This window comes from Chiroxiphia lanceolata, chromosome 5 (assembly GCF_009829145.1).
Source record: "Chiroxiphia lanceolata isolate bChiLan1 chromosome 5, bChiLan1.pri, whole genome shotgun sequence".
Classification (NCBI taxonomy): Eukaryota; Metazoa; Chordata; class Aves; order Passeriformes; family Pipridae; genus Chiroxiphia; species Chiroxiphia lanceolata.
In genome coordinates, this window is record NC_045641.1 from 60,618,502 (window position 1) to 60,634,866 (window position 16,365).

Sequence of the window (16,365 nt, forward strand, 5' to 3'; positions counted from 1 at the left end):
GGACTGGAAGAAAAAGATATGGGGAAAAATATGCTCCAAGTAAAGTGTGCACCAACTGCCTCTCTGGCTCTGAAAAAACCTGAGGGCATTCTGTTTGTAATCTTCCCCCCCCCAAAAAATACTTCCTTTTTAAAACTCCAGCTCTTCCCTGAGTTGGGGGATTCACTTAACAAAAAGCTTATGCTTCCCCTGTGGCTTCTTTGAGCACAACTAACAGGGCCTGACCAAATCACATCTCGGACCTTCAGAGCCAGGTTGACATTGCTGGCTTGTAGGATTTGCTCTGTCCTTCTGTCTCATGCTGGGCTAATTTAGCTTCATCTTGGTAAACAAGAAAAGGGTCCTTATTCAACAGATTTGAGCTGGAGTGACTGCAGCTGTCGTCTGGTCTGTGCACAAACCAATTTTGTTCGTTCCCTCGCCTGGCAGGAAGCCTGTACCAGAATTGTGTCTGGACTAATCAGCATTAAACCAATGTCAGGAGGGCTGCAGCAAGCTGCTCTGTAGCAAGGCAAGAGCAACAAGGCCGTTCAGGAGGGATTAGCCTAAGTCCTGCCCGGGATGCAGCTGCACTAGGAAAGGCACTGAAACTGTGCCGACTATTTTTCTTGGGCCTTGTTGTGAAAGCAGCCAACTGCCAAAAAAAAGTGGCTTCCCAGTGAGAAATGGGCATGATTTGCTGGATGTGACCAGAGGTCACAGGAGAAGGTGCAGGGACCATGGAGCTGTAATATCCAGGAGATACAAATGGTGCCTTTGAGCATGCTGGGCTTTCCTCTCCTGGAGAGGCAAAGTGGCAAACAGTGAAATAAGTTCAGTGTATGGTCTCCAGCCAAAAAATGATGTTACTGGTGCTTCTGCTGGGAGGTGGAAGTATTTCAAAGAGAAGACGAGAGGCTTGGCAAGGGGTGATTCATACCTTTAATGCCTCACAAACTCTGTTTTCCCACCTGGTATTTACACTGCAGGTTCAAGAGTGCCTCCTGGTTTGCACTGAAAGCATTAAATCAGAGAAATCCTGACTTAACACTGTTTGTTCCAAAGATGCTGAAATGTTGATGTCTTACTTTGCACTCCCCTCCCTACAGCTATTGAATTCTCTTTGCAACTTTTCATTTCAAAAAATATTTTTGTCTTGCTTTTGAGCACCATGATTTGGCCTTGAAGTCAGTCCTGCTTTGAATGGCGGCATGGACCAGATGACCTCCAGAGGTCCTTCCCGACCCAATTATTCTGATCCACTCAATCCCAGTCCCCTTGCTTTTACAGGTACATGTTTTGGATGATTCTACATCTGAAATCCTCCAGTTTCCTCTGTGACTCTGTTAGGGGTCTGTTTGTGTATCTGCTCAGCATTAGTCATCCCTTCTCTGACTGCAGCTATGACAGTGCATTGTGTAACAACATGAAATGGGCACTCTCATGTGTTATCCACAGCCAGCACAGCCATGCTCTAAATGCCTTCTAGGCCTCCCAAACCTCTGGTAAATCTGAGTCTGCATAAATTTACGTGTCAAAACTGTTTTCTAGCACAAAGCTAAGCCCAAATGAACTTTTGAACCATAACCCTGCCACATGTTAAGCGTGTTTTTGTTGTTTAGGAAGCTCACTTAGGGGGAGCAAGCAGACCTTCTGGTCTGAGGTGCCCCAATTAATTAAAAGCTATGCAACGTAAGAAATCCTCCTTCTTAGGGAAAAATCTTTAGCGGCAAACCTGTCTGAGTGAACTGAGACACAGGACCAGAGTGGCTTTCTGAAGGCTTTCATCACGAGAAAAATCCTTCGGGCCTTGGTGAAGAAGGAAGCAATGGCCCAACCTTGCCTTATGTTTACTGGTACACGAGATTGTCTACTCAGGCAGTGTCTGACAGCATGGAATATTTAGTGGGTGTGAGGTTATTAATTAGGCAGAAGAGTATCAGCTACCAGCAGTACCTTCTGAAACACAGTTTTCCTGAAGGGAGGTGAAATGATTTCTGGTGGACTCTTAAGCGGGAGTAAAAGGTTAAAAAAAACCTCAACTGAACAAAAAGGCCACTGATTTTTTGAAAACCTGCTGTCCAGCTGGGTACTAACAGAACTGGGTGGCCTTTCAAGGGAGCTTCCAATGCACATCCTTAAACAGTCATTGAAATGGTTGGTCCTCACATGCATCTGTGGAAAATATATATGAGCCTCTCCAACTCCGGTAGCTCTGATTTTTGTTTGGTTGATTGGTTGGTTTTGGTTTTTTCCTGTCCTGGATGAGAGAATCATGGCTTGTGTGTGAGCTGTGCCCGTGCTGCAGGTAGGCAGAGCAGACAAGGAGGGCTGGACAGGATCTGGTTCCTCATCAGTCTCACGTCCCACACTGCCAGGCAAACTGGACCTTCCATGCCAAGCACACCTCATCTCAGGTTGCTCCTTTTCCCTGGTCATCTTCCAGCAATATCTTTCCTGCCATGTTCATGCTAATGATATGTCTCGTTCTTTCCCTGACAATAGGGATCAAAAATAGCTGTTTAAAAGAGGGAGGGCCAGTAACAGAAACCGTATTTGCTGTAATCCAAACTCCCTTTCTTCTGTCCTTAAAGACTGGTACTGTTTCCTAAACAAGTTACCACTTTGAATTTCAGAGTCTCTCTATGAGTCTCTGAATCTTCAAAAGTTGCTGTCCCCAGTGCAGTTGGGGATTGGATTCTGGGGACCTATTTTTCATGCTTAATCATAGGCAGTGTGCTCTGCTGATGGCCAGTGGCTTCAGGCTGTTATCCTGAAATTGCCACCTCTTGACACTTCTGAGGTAAGAGGTTGGTTTTTTTAATTCAAGGCATTTGACAAGCTTGAGCCCCCTCCCTGTGGGAGTGCAGATGGCAGCTAAAGGGATGCTGGAATGATTTCACTCCTGCCTTGGTGATGACAAACTGGGTTGCAGAAGAGAGCAGCAAGACTCTGCAAGTCTATTTGAACAGAACCTGTTTCCCTGACAAATGTGGGATTTGATGCTCCCTGTGATGGCCAGTGCTGGGGCCTGAGGTCCTACTTGCTTACCCACACTCTCCTGACAGATCATTATATCGAGGGTTCCCTTCCTGTCCAGATCTCAGTGTCTTGCTTTCTGCCTCAGGGCATCCTGTGAGAAGTGCAGAGCTGTTCTGCATGTTAGGGAATTAATTATTGATTTTCAAGTAGAAGGGCTCTTCAGGAACATTCATAGAATCATAGAAGATTTGGCTTGGAAGGGACATTAAATATCACCTAGTTCCAAGCCCTCTGCCATGGGCAGGGACACCTTACTTTAGATAGGTTGTTCAAAGCCCCATCCAGACTGGCCTTGCACACTTCCAGGAATGGGGCATCCACAACTTTTCTGGGCAATCTCTGCCAGTTCCTCACCACCCTCACAGTAAATTTGAGCTGGTGCAGCTTTGTGTTACTTACACTCTACTGTGGCTTGCTTACTGAAGTACAGTTGCATAGGATACAATATTTCTCAAAAGAGCACAATTTCCAAAATATTAAGTAAAAGAAAGTTTGGGGAAAGGGAAAAACTGACCTTGTGTCTGAACAGAAGTAAGCGCTTTTGCTTCTGCAGGTTAACACAAAGTTACAATTAAACACATTTTCAAAGCAGAAACTAAAAGGCTTAGGGAGCACCGGTTGTTTTAGACAGTGTTAATTGCATGGCTTCTTTGACATGCCCTGATGGTTCAGGGAGATGAAGCAATGCTGTCATTTGCCAAAGAAAGTGCAAACCTCTGTCAGAGAGTCCAGCTGGATGACTGTTGTGGAGTCATGTGAGTCTGTGTGTTATCATTTGGGTTGGGCAACTGCACTTTGATCTGACCTGGAGAAGGGCCTGTGCCCATATGAGGCTCAGGTTTTCCTGCCATTAAGTCAACTGCTCAAGATTTACCCCCATGGGTTGTATCAAAATCCATCATCTCTTTAGGCATGGAGAAAGCAGTGAAGAGGTGGGAAGGTGATATGGGATAGTGCTGTTGGAGGATTGTTACCCTCACTGTAAAATCAAAGTGTTCCTGACCTGAATGAAACGTGGCTCAGCACTAACCTGCAGCCTAAACCAGCTATGTTGGGAAGCATCAGTATAAAAAAGGAAGTAGGAAGGGTGAGGGGGATATCTGAATAAATACACCAAAGAGTTTAGAGCTCTGGAATGAGTGGCAAAAGGATGTTTCTTTGGGGAGACATTAATTTTGGGAAGGGGTTAACCAGAAGCACCACTAGAACAGACAGTTCCTCAGGCTGTTTATAAATTGATACTCTGATGCCACAAGAAACAGATTCAGGTTGAAGTTTTGTATTTCTGTATTAAAATAAGTCACTTTCAGGCTGTCATATCAGTATAAACACAGAATAAAACTTGCTGAATTCAAAGCCTGAGGTGGAGTCCTACTTTAGCAAGCAGCTTTTTTCAGAGGCAAGAGGAGTGTGTTTTGGAAGCTTTGTTGTTTTGGCTTATAAATAAGCTTAACTAGAAGTTTGAATGTTTCGTAATTCTTTCATGACCCTTGAATTTGCAGCTGTAAGATGTATGTAAGTGCTCAAATTCCTTTAATCTCATATACATACATAGTCTTTTTGATTTCAAAGGGGAATTCTGTTCCCCACATGCACTCCCTGTTCTTGTGACTACTTGGAGACCAGCCTCGTTGGACTGACTGGCTGTGTACATGTGAAGCTCTTGAAATATTCATTATAGTCCTGGTAATCTTATATTAGTGAATTATCTTACAGCCCTTAACAAGAAAGTATTTTTTCAGCCTGATAAGAGAACTACAGGTTTTATTTTAGCAAATATCCAGTAATACTTTTGCTCAGCTATCCTCTGCTAAGCTTATTGCTAACAGCTGTGTAACTGTTGAGATCTACATCATTTGTTGTCACAAATATTTATAGTTTTGATTTTTCCTCTTGTGTGTGCTTCCTATTTAAGTATTAAAAACAAAAATTGCTTCCTAAATGTAAATATTTAATCCAAGGCACGCTGACCTGTTAACCTGTGCACTGAGGAGGTATTCATCAGGGATACTCTTGGTGTATTTGCATGTTGCAGAATAAATCACCAGAAACCTGTCAAACCCTGAAGAGGTATGCAAATGCCTGCGTCTCTTTAATCTGACATGTGTGTATCCTGTTTGATTTGAGATGGGAATTTTAATCCCCTGGGAGCAATGCAGGAACTCCTGATGCTACCGCAGTCTTGTGAGGAATTATGAGCCAGCTGGTGCCCCAGGTTTGGGGACTCTCTGTTGTTGCTGGGGCCATTTTGTGGAAGAGCCCCAGGTGCAGGGTGCAGCTTTTGAACCTGTAACAGACTGTTCCTGCCAGTCCCCTCTCTCTGGGAGAGAGGGAGCATGCACATATATGTGCTTGTGAATACATTACACATATGCTCTCTCTTACACAGAATAATGCTCTTTTGTTGGTGGGCTTATGTTTTATAGGGAATGTTGAGTGGGGACTATTGAAACCCATCCTTATGCATTAAAAACTAGTCTCTCCTGACTTGATTTGAAGGAATAGCAACTTTTCCCAAGCAAAATGGAAATGCTCTTGTGGGTTTTTTTTTTGTAACAGGGTGCTCAGATTTGGCTGTCACGCATTGTTACACCAAGACACTGTTGTTTTCAGATCCCATACATTTTGTTAGTTCTCTTTCCTTTTGCATGGCACTTTCCTGCATTTATTAGACCTTCCAGACCTCCGTATACTCACAGAAATCATAGTTACTAAAATGTGTTTAGCTATGGCCCATGCCTAATGCAGCCTTGATCTGCTCAGCATAAAATACTCCGTTTCTAATGTGTAATGTTGTAACAGCTACCGAGGTCTCCAAAACAGCATGGTATGTCTTGCCTCATTAGGTGAAGCATTTTATTTAACTCCATAAAATTCCACTTTATGTGAAAGGAATGTGTAAAATACAATAACATATGTCATGCAGAAACAGCAGGGCTTGTGTGCAATGGCCAGGGGGACTCCAAGTGTCTGTTTGGCTCTAAAAGCCTTGGCTTAGAAGTAGCTTCTCTGGAGTTGGTGACAGCTCACGGTTACGTAAAAATTAGAGCAGCAATTACGTGCCTTCAACCTATGTATTTTTAGCATGCCAATCAACCTGGGATCCAGGCACTGAAAGATTAGTGGATTAGTGGTAAAGACAAAACATTTGCTCAAATGCCAAGTAATTTTTAGGGTTATTTAGATCTCTGTCCTCTGCTGCTTTCATCCCTACTAGTAGGGCACTGAAATAATAGGCAAAACACGCACTTTGGGTGAAAGTGGACTTCAACTTCTTGCTCTCCTTTTTGTCCATCTCTCCAGGTCCACTTTCAGAGTTCTACTGGCTCTTTTCAATGCTGTTTGAGGCCAGGAAATGTTCACAGTTCCCATTTGTTGCTCTCTGCAGTCTTTTTAGCTTTAGGGTCTAAAAACATCCCTGAAACGTACTGTTCTTACATGGATATTTATTACTCTATAGAGGGATTTTTAGAGGATTGGAAGTGGAAATGTGAGGGGAGAGAGAGGCAAGAGATTGGTTTTAATTGCTGGGCTTCGGCAAAGGAGAGACTTTTAAGATACAGAGCCCTTTGCACTGATCCCTTTTGAGTTTTTGTGGAAGGGACTTTACCTGTGTTCTTTAAGAGATCTTTTTGATGGCAGTGGACCGTGTATCCTGGAGGTTAAAGCTGGGTTGTTGGGAGAGCAGGCAACCCCAAAATGCACCAGAGAGGAAATGTGATAGAAGCCTTGAAGTGGTGCTTTTAAGGCACAAAGGTTAGGACTACACTTGCAGAATCACAATATCCTCCAATTCCAGATGTCTGTGGGGATGAGTGGGACAAGGGAAGAAAGGATCTGAGGCACAGGGGCATTTGTGAGCTGAACCCAGAGACAATTACTCTTCTGGCCTTTTCAAATGAGATCCATCTTTCTACAGATGCTTTGGCACCTAATATTCCCCAAGGTGTTAAGGGAAGCCAAAGGATTTAGTTTCTGGTAGCCTTTGTAGGGATCTGAACTAAATCTAGAGGCAAAGTAGAAATCCTGCTATGCTTTGAGTTTTCCACCTGGAGTCTAGTTTGGATACAGAAATTAATATTTGTCCATGCCTTTGGATTTGAATCCTGACACTTTACAGTGACTTGGTGATTGAGTCCTGGTTTCAGCTTTCTGTATTTTCAGTAGACTTGGAAACTGGCCACAAAATGGGCAGCACTGATTAAGGATATATCTATTTGTTTATGCTTTGTCTGAAATACTTGGAGTTCTGCTGCAGTGAAAAAAACTAAAGCCGTATCTAACTAGCAGTGATTTACTTAAGGTTTGCACAAGCATAACAAATATTTTTCATGTGCCTTACATGCACAATTACTGCGCACTGATAGCTTCTTAATGATCCCTTCTATAAACTCACTGGCAGCAGCCTGTTCTTCAGATTGTAAACAAAGTTGGTGTTGACTAAGACATGTAGGTTCTTGCAGAGATGTTCATGGCAGAAGAGGTATTTTAACTGAGTAGTTACAACGACTGATCTTTCTTTCAATGTGATATTTTTGCCTCTTAACAGTATTCTAACACTTTCAGTTGACAAAACTAAAGTTGTTGGTTTTTTTTCAGAGCTAATAATAACTGCATCATCCAGCACGTTGCATAAATGCCTTGTCTCAGTGACAGCTTTGCCCCCATTGGAAGCATTTGCAGCGATATGCTGATCTCCAGTTATTGTGGTGCAGCGCTGGGTTGAAGCAGCTGAGAGCAATCTCCAAACTGAAATGGTTTCTGGGGTAGCTCTTAAGTGGAAGTACCAGCATTAAGGACCAATATTGGCTGCGTGGGCAGCAGATCCTTGTCTCTCTGCATCTTCATTCCTGCTCACCACCCTTCTCCGTCCAGAAGCTCTGGTAATTTCAAGCCTTGCCTGAGGGTTCTGGTGACTTTTCAGCATGGAGAAGGTTTTTTTTTGTCTTTTCTTACTCTAAAAGGATTCATTTGTTGAAAACTGGCTGAAGACTGGCTCTTGGAGACTGTCATAAGGACAATTCTTTATTGGCAGCGGCTTAAACAGCAGTTTTTCAGAACTCCCTAAGCAAAGTTTGTGCTACACAAGGGAGTGTTTCTGCTTTATGCCGATGAAAGAGCTTTCTTGACTACAAGAAGCAAAGTTCTTTCTTTGACAGACCCTTTTCTCATCAAAACCACTTTTTAACTAAGTTTTCATAAAGCTTAGCAGCTGCAGCCTTTGACAGGCAACAGTTGTCTTCCTGTAACCCTTTGCTTATAAAGGGTGTGCAAAAAAGTAACTCACTACAGTGAGGGGCCACTTCTGGGCCCACTCTCCTTAATCCACTTTTTGCCCACTGAGAAAACCAGCTGTCTAAACCTCACAGATGTGTGGGCCAGTTCTTCAGAGCACTGCAAAGAGGCTGTCCCTGCTCAGGGTGTTCTAAGTAGCTGTCTTGAGTGCCTGTAGTGGGTTGTGGATTGTGCTGTTTGAAGAAGAAAAATCTTCCCTGGAAACTGGGGATAAATTCTTTCTTATCACCACAACCTATGGTAAGTGCTGAGTAAAAACCAACCACTAGTCCTTTGGATCCTCTTCGTGGCTGAGTACACCGAGGGACAGCTCTTGGGGACATCAGAAAGCAAGGGCTTCCTTTAAACTGGAGAAATGCAGTGCAACAGTACTGAGTCCAGGGAACTGAGACCCCAAACTTGTGTGAGATGGGTAAAAGGAAAGCTAGAAAAAAGCAAAACCCCAATCAGGCATAGTTGGTTAGCTGAGCTGCAGTATGGGCATCTTTGTACTCTGTTTATATCACAGTTGTTTAGTGCTGAAAACGTTCCAGCCCAAATTAAACTTCTTTCTTTTCTTGTAGTGACTTGCAAACTAAGCTTAATTAGGGTGGCAGAAGGTGTTATATCTGTGAATTCATTCACACTCTGCCACTGTATAAACACAGCTTTGGTGAAACAGCTTCAAGTAACAAAACACCTGAAACTTGCTATCCTGATGAGTGGAGACTGATATTGGTGCATGATATTATGTGTACTACAGAGTGGTTTTAAAAAAAAAAAATCTATTTTAGTACAGCCCAGTTTGAAAGACAACTGGATTGATGGAATTATAAAAATAAGGCTGTTCTTGTCATAAAAAAGCCCCAAAGCAAAGTTTACTGAAAAACTCCCCTTTCTTTCCTGCATTCTTGCACACAAACCTAAACAGTAATAATACAGGGATTTTTAGGATGACAAGTTCTGGTTGTTTGTGGGTTTTGGTCTTTTCTTCCCCTTTTCTCCAGAAATACCAACTGTAGCAAAGCAGATCCTGAGACAAGACCCTTGTACTACCTCTGTTATAGTGGAGTAGAGAACAAAACCTGCTTTAAGATTCATTTGAATCAAAAATTATGATTGTGAGTCTTTTTCCAAAACCAGATTGAGAATGAGACAGAAACCAGGTCCATTTGAACTCGATCCTATCCTGGTAAATAAGTAGAAAGCACAAATGTGAAAGGTGTCCTGTGCAAAAGGCATGACTGGGTACCTCATTCTGTGTTCTGTTCATGGAGGGAGGTGAGCACATGAAATGAGGAGTGGGAAACAGGCATTGCAATGAGTAGGAATCTGTCCAAACTTCATAGAGAATATGATGGCATCTAAAATACCTTCACTTTCTTGGCAGTTCAGCCCAAGACCGTAGTTGGGTGCCTGTTGTTCCAAAGCCAGGAATCCCTTGCTAGACAGGCTTTAGCATCCTGCTGTGTTTAGGGACCTGTGCTGGTGACTTGCTCTTGCTTGAACATTTTTCACTCTGCTGTTCTTCTGGGAGCTGAGAGCTGGATTTCTAACCCTTCATATGGTTTTATGTACAATGCTCACTTGCTATGTAACTAAACAAAAAGATAACAGGCAATTGTGTAGGAGCACCATGCCTTGGGTACCTGGTTTTTTAACTCTGCCCACCCCAGTGCAAATAATCAGCCAAACTGATGTAATTTAAGCCACAGTTTTTTTTAATTTGACAAGATTATGATGCAAGTTTTATGTAAAAGGGATGGTATAATTCATAGTTCTTGGTGAGTGTAGTGAGATGTATGTGGTCTGTTGGCAGCTGGGACTTGGGGCTATTTTAAGACTCTGATAGTGTTGGTGCTGTATAGTGTTACTCTGTAGGCAGAGAATTCAGTATTTTAATCAAGGTCAGAAGGAAAGGATGCTGGAACCTAAACTTCTCATATTAGAGCCTTTTTATTCTTATTTAGATGTGCAATAACTCTCAGGTAGACAAAACTCCTTTTTAAAAGAATTTTTGAAATAGTGAGCCTTTCCTAAGTGTAATTAGTTTGTGGCAATGGTAGTATTCCATTACATTGTGTTTGTGTAAAAATTAGGCTGTACAACGGTGTCCATAGCTCTGTCTGTTGTCAATTTGACTTCTTGTGCAGGAGTTTTTACGTAACATGTGTGACTGTTTAGCCACATGATTGATGATAATAAATGGTCAAAGTGCTGAAATGGGTAGTAGAAACCTGTCCCAGTTCATTGAGCTATACATTATTTCACAAAGTTGTTACATCTTCTCTTTTCACCCTTCCTATTGCAGAGGTGGTGGCAAAGTCCGTGGAAGCTCAGTGTGCAATTCTCTTTGTATGATAATCTTTAGGGGAGAACTGAGAGGACAGCCTGGCAGAGAGAGTTGTAAAGGTGGTGTGGATAATGGGTGATTAGCAAGAGTCTTCTCTAACTTTGACAATTGTTTTGTTTCTTTAATTTAAATACTTATGAAACTTTTTAGTTCAAGCAGCTCAAAAGTAGAATGAAATAACTTAAGATGCATGGGGTGGAAAAACATCACTCTGCAGATTCTAATGTAGGCTATCTTCAGGTGCATCCTAAAGAAAAGAGAAAGTTATCCTAAAATACAAATTCACATCTAAGAATCTCTGTTGGAAGAACTCCTGTACCCTCTGCTGAGTGCTGCCTCCCAAAAAAATCTGGCCTTGGCAGAACTGTCTTGGTCCTCTGAACAGGATTAACAGGTCAAGTATGAGGTTGTGGTGGAAATACTCTGAATTTACACCTAGGAACTGAATCACTAGAGAGGCCAATGGTATTGCACCTCTAATGTGGGTGCCAGGTCTACAAAAATAGATTTAACTTGAGAAGAATTATGTAATGCCTTTGTGTAGTGTGCAAATGCGACTTTTTTGACGAAGAAATTCCGTGGTATCTGAAAACATTTTTTGGTTTTCTGCAGGAGATGAGCAAACCAGTTGGAAGAAACCTCAGTTAGGCAGGCTAACTGAGGAAGCTGTTCCATTAGAAGTGCCTGCTGGGATAGCTGTTGCTGGAAGACATTAAAATTGTTCAGCCAAGTTCTAAACATAGCTTATTTATCCAAATTTTAGTCTAAAAACACCCAGTTATGAGACAGAAATGATGACTAGAGCTATTAGGTAAGTTCAGTAAGTCCTGAAAATGGTATGCAGTACAGGATTGAAGGTGTAACAACATAGCTAACAATATTTTGTTAAATAAAACTTCTTGGGTTTAGTTCAACGCTAGTTGAAGAACTGATGTCTTTTTTTCCCCCTGAGTTTCAAGGGCTCTGGAATGGCTCAATATGTGAACAAAGATGTCTTTCATAATAGGGAAGCTGTAAGGCAGGATGCTGTTTGAAGTACTGAGAATTTAATCTTGTTACTAATTTTGTCAAGTATTCTACCATGTCTGTCATTGCATTCAACACCTCTGTCGTAATACAGTCATAGAGGGGTTTATTTGTCACATGGATTTACCCTTTGCCAGTAGTGGGGGGAAGAGAGATTACAAGGGGGAGTATTTAATGTCTGGTTCACGTTTTTTCCCTTCCCCAGTACATTTGGATGTCCTTTCATTTTGTTCATACTTGTTTTTTTTTTTTTTTATTTCTGTCTGTTATGTTGTGTAGTCTTGTACAAATGGCTACAAGCAGATCTCCATGGCAAGAGCTCAGATACTGCAGACAAAACCTCAGGTAAAAAGGGGTTAAGGACAAAACAATCACCAGGCCCTCTCTGTTTCTTTATTTTCAGTCTTCCAACTCCCCTTGAATCAAATAAGAATCAGAGATCAAAATCAAAGCCAAAATCCTTGGACTTTTTTATTTCTTTACCTAATTTAAATCAATATCTGGTAAATTTTGTTCTATTTCTTGATGCTCTCTTGGCAGATGTGCTTCCCCTCTCCAGCAAAATCCCAGCAGTGGAGTCAGTATATTGGTGGAGATGAGATATGCTAGATCTTTCTGTGCTTGATAAAGACTGAATAATATCTTGCATTGGAGGATACTTATCTACAAATTTAGATAGGCTTGGTTGTGTGGATTTGTGAACAAAGGGGACTGGGAGGTCCAGCTGCACCAACATCTGCTGCAGAGACCCAAAGTTTCCTGACATCTCAAGGAAGCATGTTTTGCAGTCTAGATTTAAATAGTAATACTGGTGAGGTTCACACAGACACACCCCCGTCCCTGCCCTCAAAAAATCCAAATAATTTAGATGTATTGAAGGGTATACAACCCCCTATGGCTTCCTGCTTAAATGTGATCCATCAATTCCTTTATGTATCAATGTGCAAAAGGTAGGTTAGACACTGCCCCCCTCCTCAGCCGCTCCCCAAACAGCCACACCATCTTACAGACAATGCAGGTTTTAAAAATTTGGAATGAAAACTGTTTTGTCTGCCTTGTCCCAGTCCTCTTTCATATTGTCTCCCTTCTCTGCTGTGAGACTGTGCTCAGAAATAACACCTTTGAATTAATGTCCTTGAACTCTGACTAGCCTTCCACTGCCACCTTGGCATCCTGGTGGGGCTCAGAGTAAAACCAGCAGAGCAGTTTCTGCCCTACTTAAACTTACCAGCTCCTGAACCTGACAATTAACAGCTTAGTTGCTCCCGAGCCAAGCACTGTTACTGCTGCTCCCACATTGTTTTCTCACTCACACCTTGTATACTATTTGCTTCTTGTGCAGGGTCATCCAGAATAAACCTAAAGTTCCGTCTGCAGGGAGAGAACGTAGCTGGATGTGCTGAACACTTTTCGTTGGAAATAGCTATCAAAGAGATGGTCACCACGAGGCACAGCACTGTGCATAGTTGTGCTGCCAGTATGTTCCTCTAAAGGAATAAAAGATATTTTTATTTTTGTAGTCACAGGCATTCCTGTTGACATTCCAGAGCTTGGAAGGAGAGACAGATAGCTTGCATTCCCTGGACCAGAGGGTGTGGGTGGAGGGATGCCTCTGCCTATTTGGTACATGGCTTTCTATGCCTCTGTAGCTGTGATTATTAATTGAAACAGATCTGCTTAAACCTTAAGATCACTACATTTATACATAGGATCACTCTTATGAAAGCCGTCATGACTGACAACCTCACAATTGTAGCAGCATTTCCCTAGTAATTGTATCCTGTATCCAAAACACAGATATTTTCTAATTTTGAGAAATCTTCTCATTTTGAAATTAAATTAGCACAGTTTTTCTTGATCTAGCATCTGTCACTTCACCATTTGCTTTTAATTTGAAACTAAATGTTCCTTTAAAAACCAGTGCCTTAAAGGGACTGGTTGTGAAGAGTACAGTTACATAGGATGTAGTGTCCAATTGAAATGGAAATTGAGTGTGACACATTTTACACAATTTTGAAAGTACTTGAATATTTTTTTAAAATATCCTGAGAGCAAAAGGCTTCTATTCAAACCCAATTTTTTAATTTGCCTCTGAGGGGCAGCTTACCCTATGAGTTATGCTGTTTGCATGAATGGGCACCACACACCAAATAAGATGTTTCTGTCTGCATTCACAGTACTGTTATCTGCCCATTAATATTTTAGTATATGGATTCAATTCACATTTGATACTTGCTTCATTTTTAATGTGCCTTGCTAATCCTGTTTGGGAAGTTACTAAGCAAGCACTTAAAAGCACATAGTAGCTTTAATGAAAATTTGCTGTTTGTCTAGAATAACAACTAAGTAAATTCTCTTTGCCACGTGTGGCTCAGTAGTTCAGAACTACCAAGGCTCAGAGATGATACTATCAGGTACCCTTTGGTCCAGATCCCTTCCCTCTTGTTTGCCAAGGTTTTGCTCCCTGTGGTTCTCTTCCAGCTGCTTGTCAGTGTGGGGCTGGCTGTCGTGGTCCTTGTCTCTCATCTCATTTCAGTGAGAGTTGAGGGGTTTCCTGCTAATTTGGCCAAACAATAACATTTCACCTTGACATGCTGGCTGCTTCCTGTCATATCCTCATACTGTTTCTTTCCTAAATTGTGTGTCTCCTCTAAAAGCTTACCCTGTTTAACTTTCTGGGAGGTAGCTTTGTATGGGGGGTGCAATGTTGAGTTCTTTTGAGCTAACGACTGATTGATTCACTGCGGTGTGGGTTCTTGGCTTTTTTTCTCTTTTGTTTTGTGATCACTGATTGAGAAAATCGTATTTTGTCCATGTGTGTTTTACCTTTAATTTATATTTTTTTAAACCACCGGAGTAGTAAAATGCAAACACTGCAGAGACTCTGCAAAGGTAAGTTGCTTGTGCCATCTACTTTCCTGGATAAAATGAATCCATGTTGTCAGCCTACTAGAACATTGTAACTGCTGGTTTTGGGAAGCTGGATTTCTTAAAGCATTGGTTGTGCTTCATAACCAAAACATTTTAGACCTATCTGTCATCTAAACAACTGCACAAATATCTTCGGCAGCGTACAAATTATTGGTCACTTCCAAAAGCTGACTGAAATCCTCATTTTATCGTTATTACAGTGGTTGATTGGCAAATACGCCTTGTTTTTCTCCACTGGTTCTAGATGCTCCAGAGTATTGCCCCCCAAGTTGGGGGTGGTGGTGGTTTATAGGAAAGATGAGATGAAGGATGTTAAATAATAAGAACAGCAAGATATCAGGGCCTTCACTGCTCTTGCATCCCCAGTGATATAGTTTTTGGTCTAACTTGGAAATAAATTTTTCAAGCAAAAGGTGTTTTTACAACATCTTTGTGATGTAGAGTGGAACACTGGCCCCCAAAGAACCTGTGAAGGGTTCAAGTGATGAACTGCAAAAGTGATGAGTACCTCTGAAGCACGCACATTACCCGACTAGCATCCATCCACTAGGTTACAGTAACCTTTTTGTGTTATGGAAAAGGAAGACTTTAAAGAAATTTGGACTCCAGCAATCATTTGCTGTCAGTAGTGGAGAACTTAATGAAGTCATCCAGTTCTTCTAAATTTTAGTAAAAGCAACGAAACAAATTTAGCATCAAATATCTGCCTTTCTGCCAATTCACAGTTGTCAGGTAAACTCTGTCAGATGTGAGAATTCTTGAAGATCTAATTAGGCAATAACCTCATCCATATTTGTTTGATTATGCAAGCACATTAATTATGGTTGATACTAAGAATTAAAAATGTTGCTGGGTATGTTTAAGTACATACCCAGAGAGAGAATTTTTGCTGATGTTGGTTGTTGGGATCTTTATTTTGTGAAGCTTTAGGAATTGATGGGTGCCATTTTATCTTTATCTCTAATGCCTCTGCAAAGAACTTTTAGACCAAAATAAGAGATTATTCTACTGCCATGTTCTGTAGTAGAGTAATGGTTTCTGTTTTTTGGTATTTCAATCTGACTTTGTAGCTGAGCATGGAGAGGGTCTTCATGTTTCTGAATTTGATCCAATTTAGCTAATAACTTCAGTTTTCTTTATTTCAGTGATGCATACACTTTTGCTGGATTTCTGGTTTGCCTTGAGCAATTCCTGAAGCAGGCTGCTTTCGCCTACCAGAGCTCCTCATGTGGAATCATAGAATCATTTGGTTTGGAAAAGACCTCTAAGATCACTGACTCCAACCATTAACCCAGCACTGCCAAGTCCACCACTAAACCATGTCCCTAAGTACCACGTCTGCATGTCTTGTAGATGCCTCCAGGGATGGTGACTCAACCATTTCCCTGAGCAGCACATTCCAATGCTTAACAACCCTAAATTTTTCCTAATATTCAGTATAAACCTCCCCTGATGGAACTTGAGGCCGTTTCCTTTGGTCCTGTCACTTGTTACCTGAGAGAAGAATCTGACCCCCACCTCACAACCACCTCCTTTGAGGCAGTTGTACAGAGTGGGATCTCCCCAGTCCCCTCATCCACTCCTCACCTTACCATTTCCTTCCCCAGGAAATACAGCTGCAGCATTGCATCATCTCACTTTTTCTCCTCCCCAGCCCAAAACAGCCTTCTTGAAGCTTATTTGCTTTTCTCCCCAAATGGTTACTCACCAAAAGGAAGTGAGACAGGTGTAGGGCTAGAAGAAAAATAATCATAGGATCA

General features: G+C 41.7%; 1 protein-coding gene across 6 annotated transcripts in view; it reads left to right on the top strand.

Moving 5' to 3' along the window:
• Window positions 1-16,365, top strand: part of DENND5B (DENN domain containing 5B) — a 113,509-nt gene that overhangs the window by 33,431 nt on the left and 63,713 nt on the right. For 3 of the 6 annotated variants that reach the window (XM_032688041.1, XM_032688043.1, XM_032688046.1), the window contains exon 2: window positions 11,954-12,019. The exons of 2 other annotated variants lie outside the window; for them this stretch is intronic. In XM_032688041.1, coding sequence (XP_032543932.1) covers window positions 11,954-12,019 — 66 coding nt within the window. Of the gene's footprint in view, window positions 1-11,953; window positions 12,020-14,534; window positions 14,567-16,365 lie in introns of all 6 variants that reach the window. One more of the 6 variants, XM_032688045.1, reaches the window with a different exon arrangement.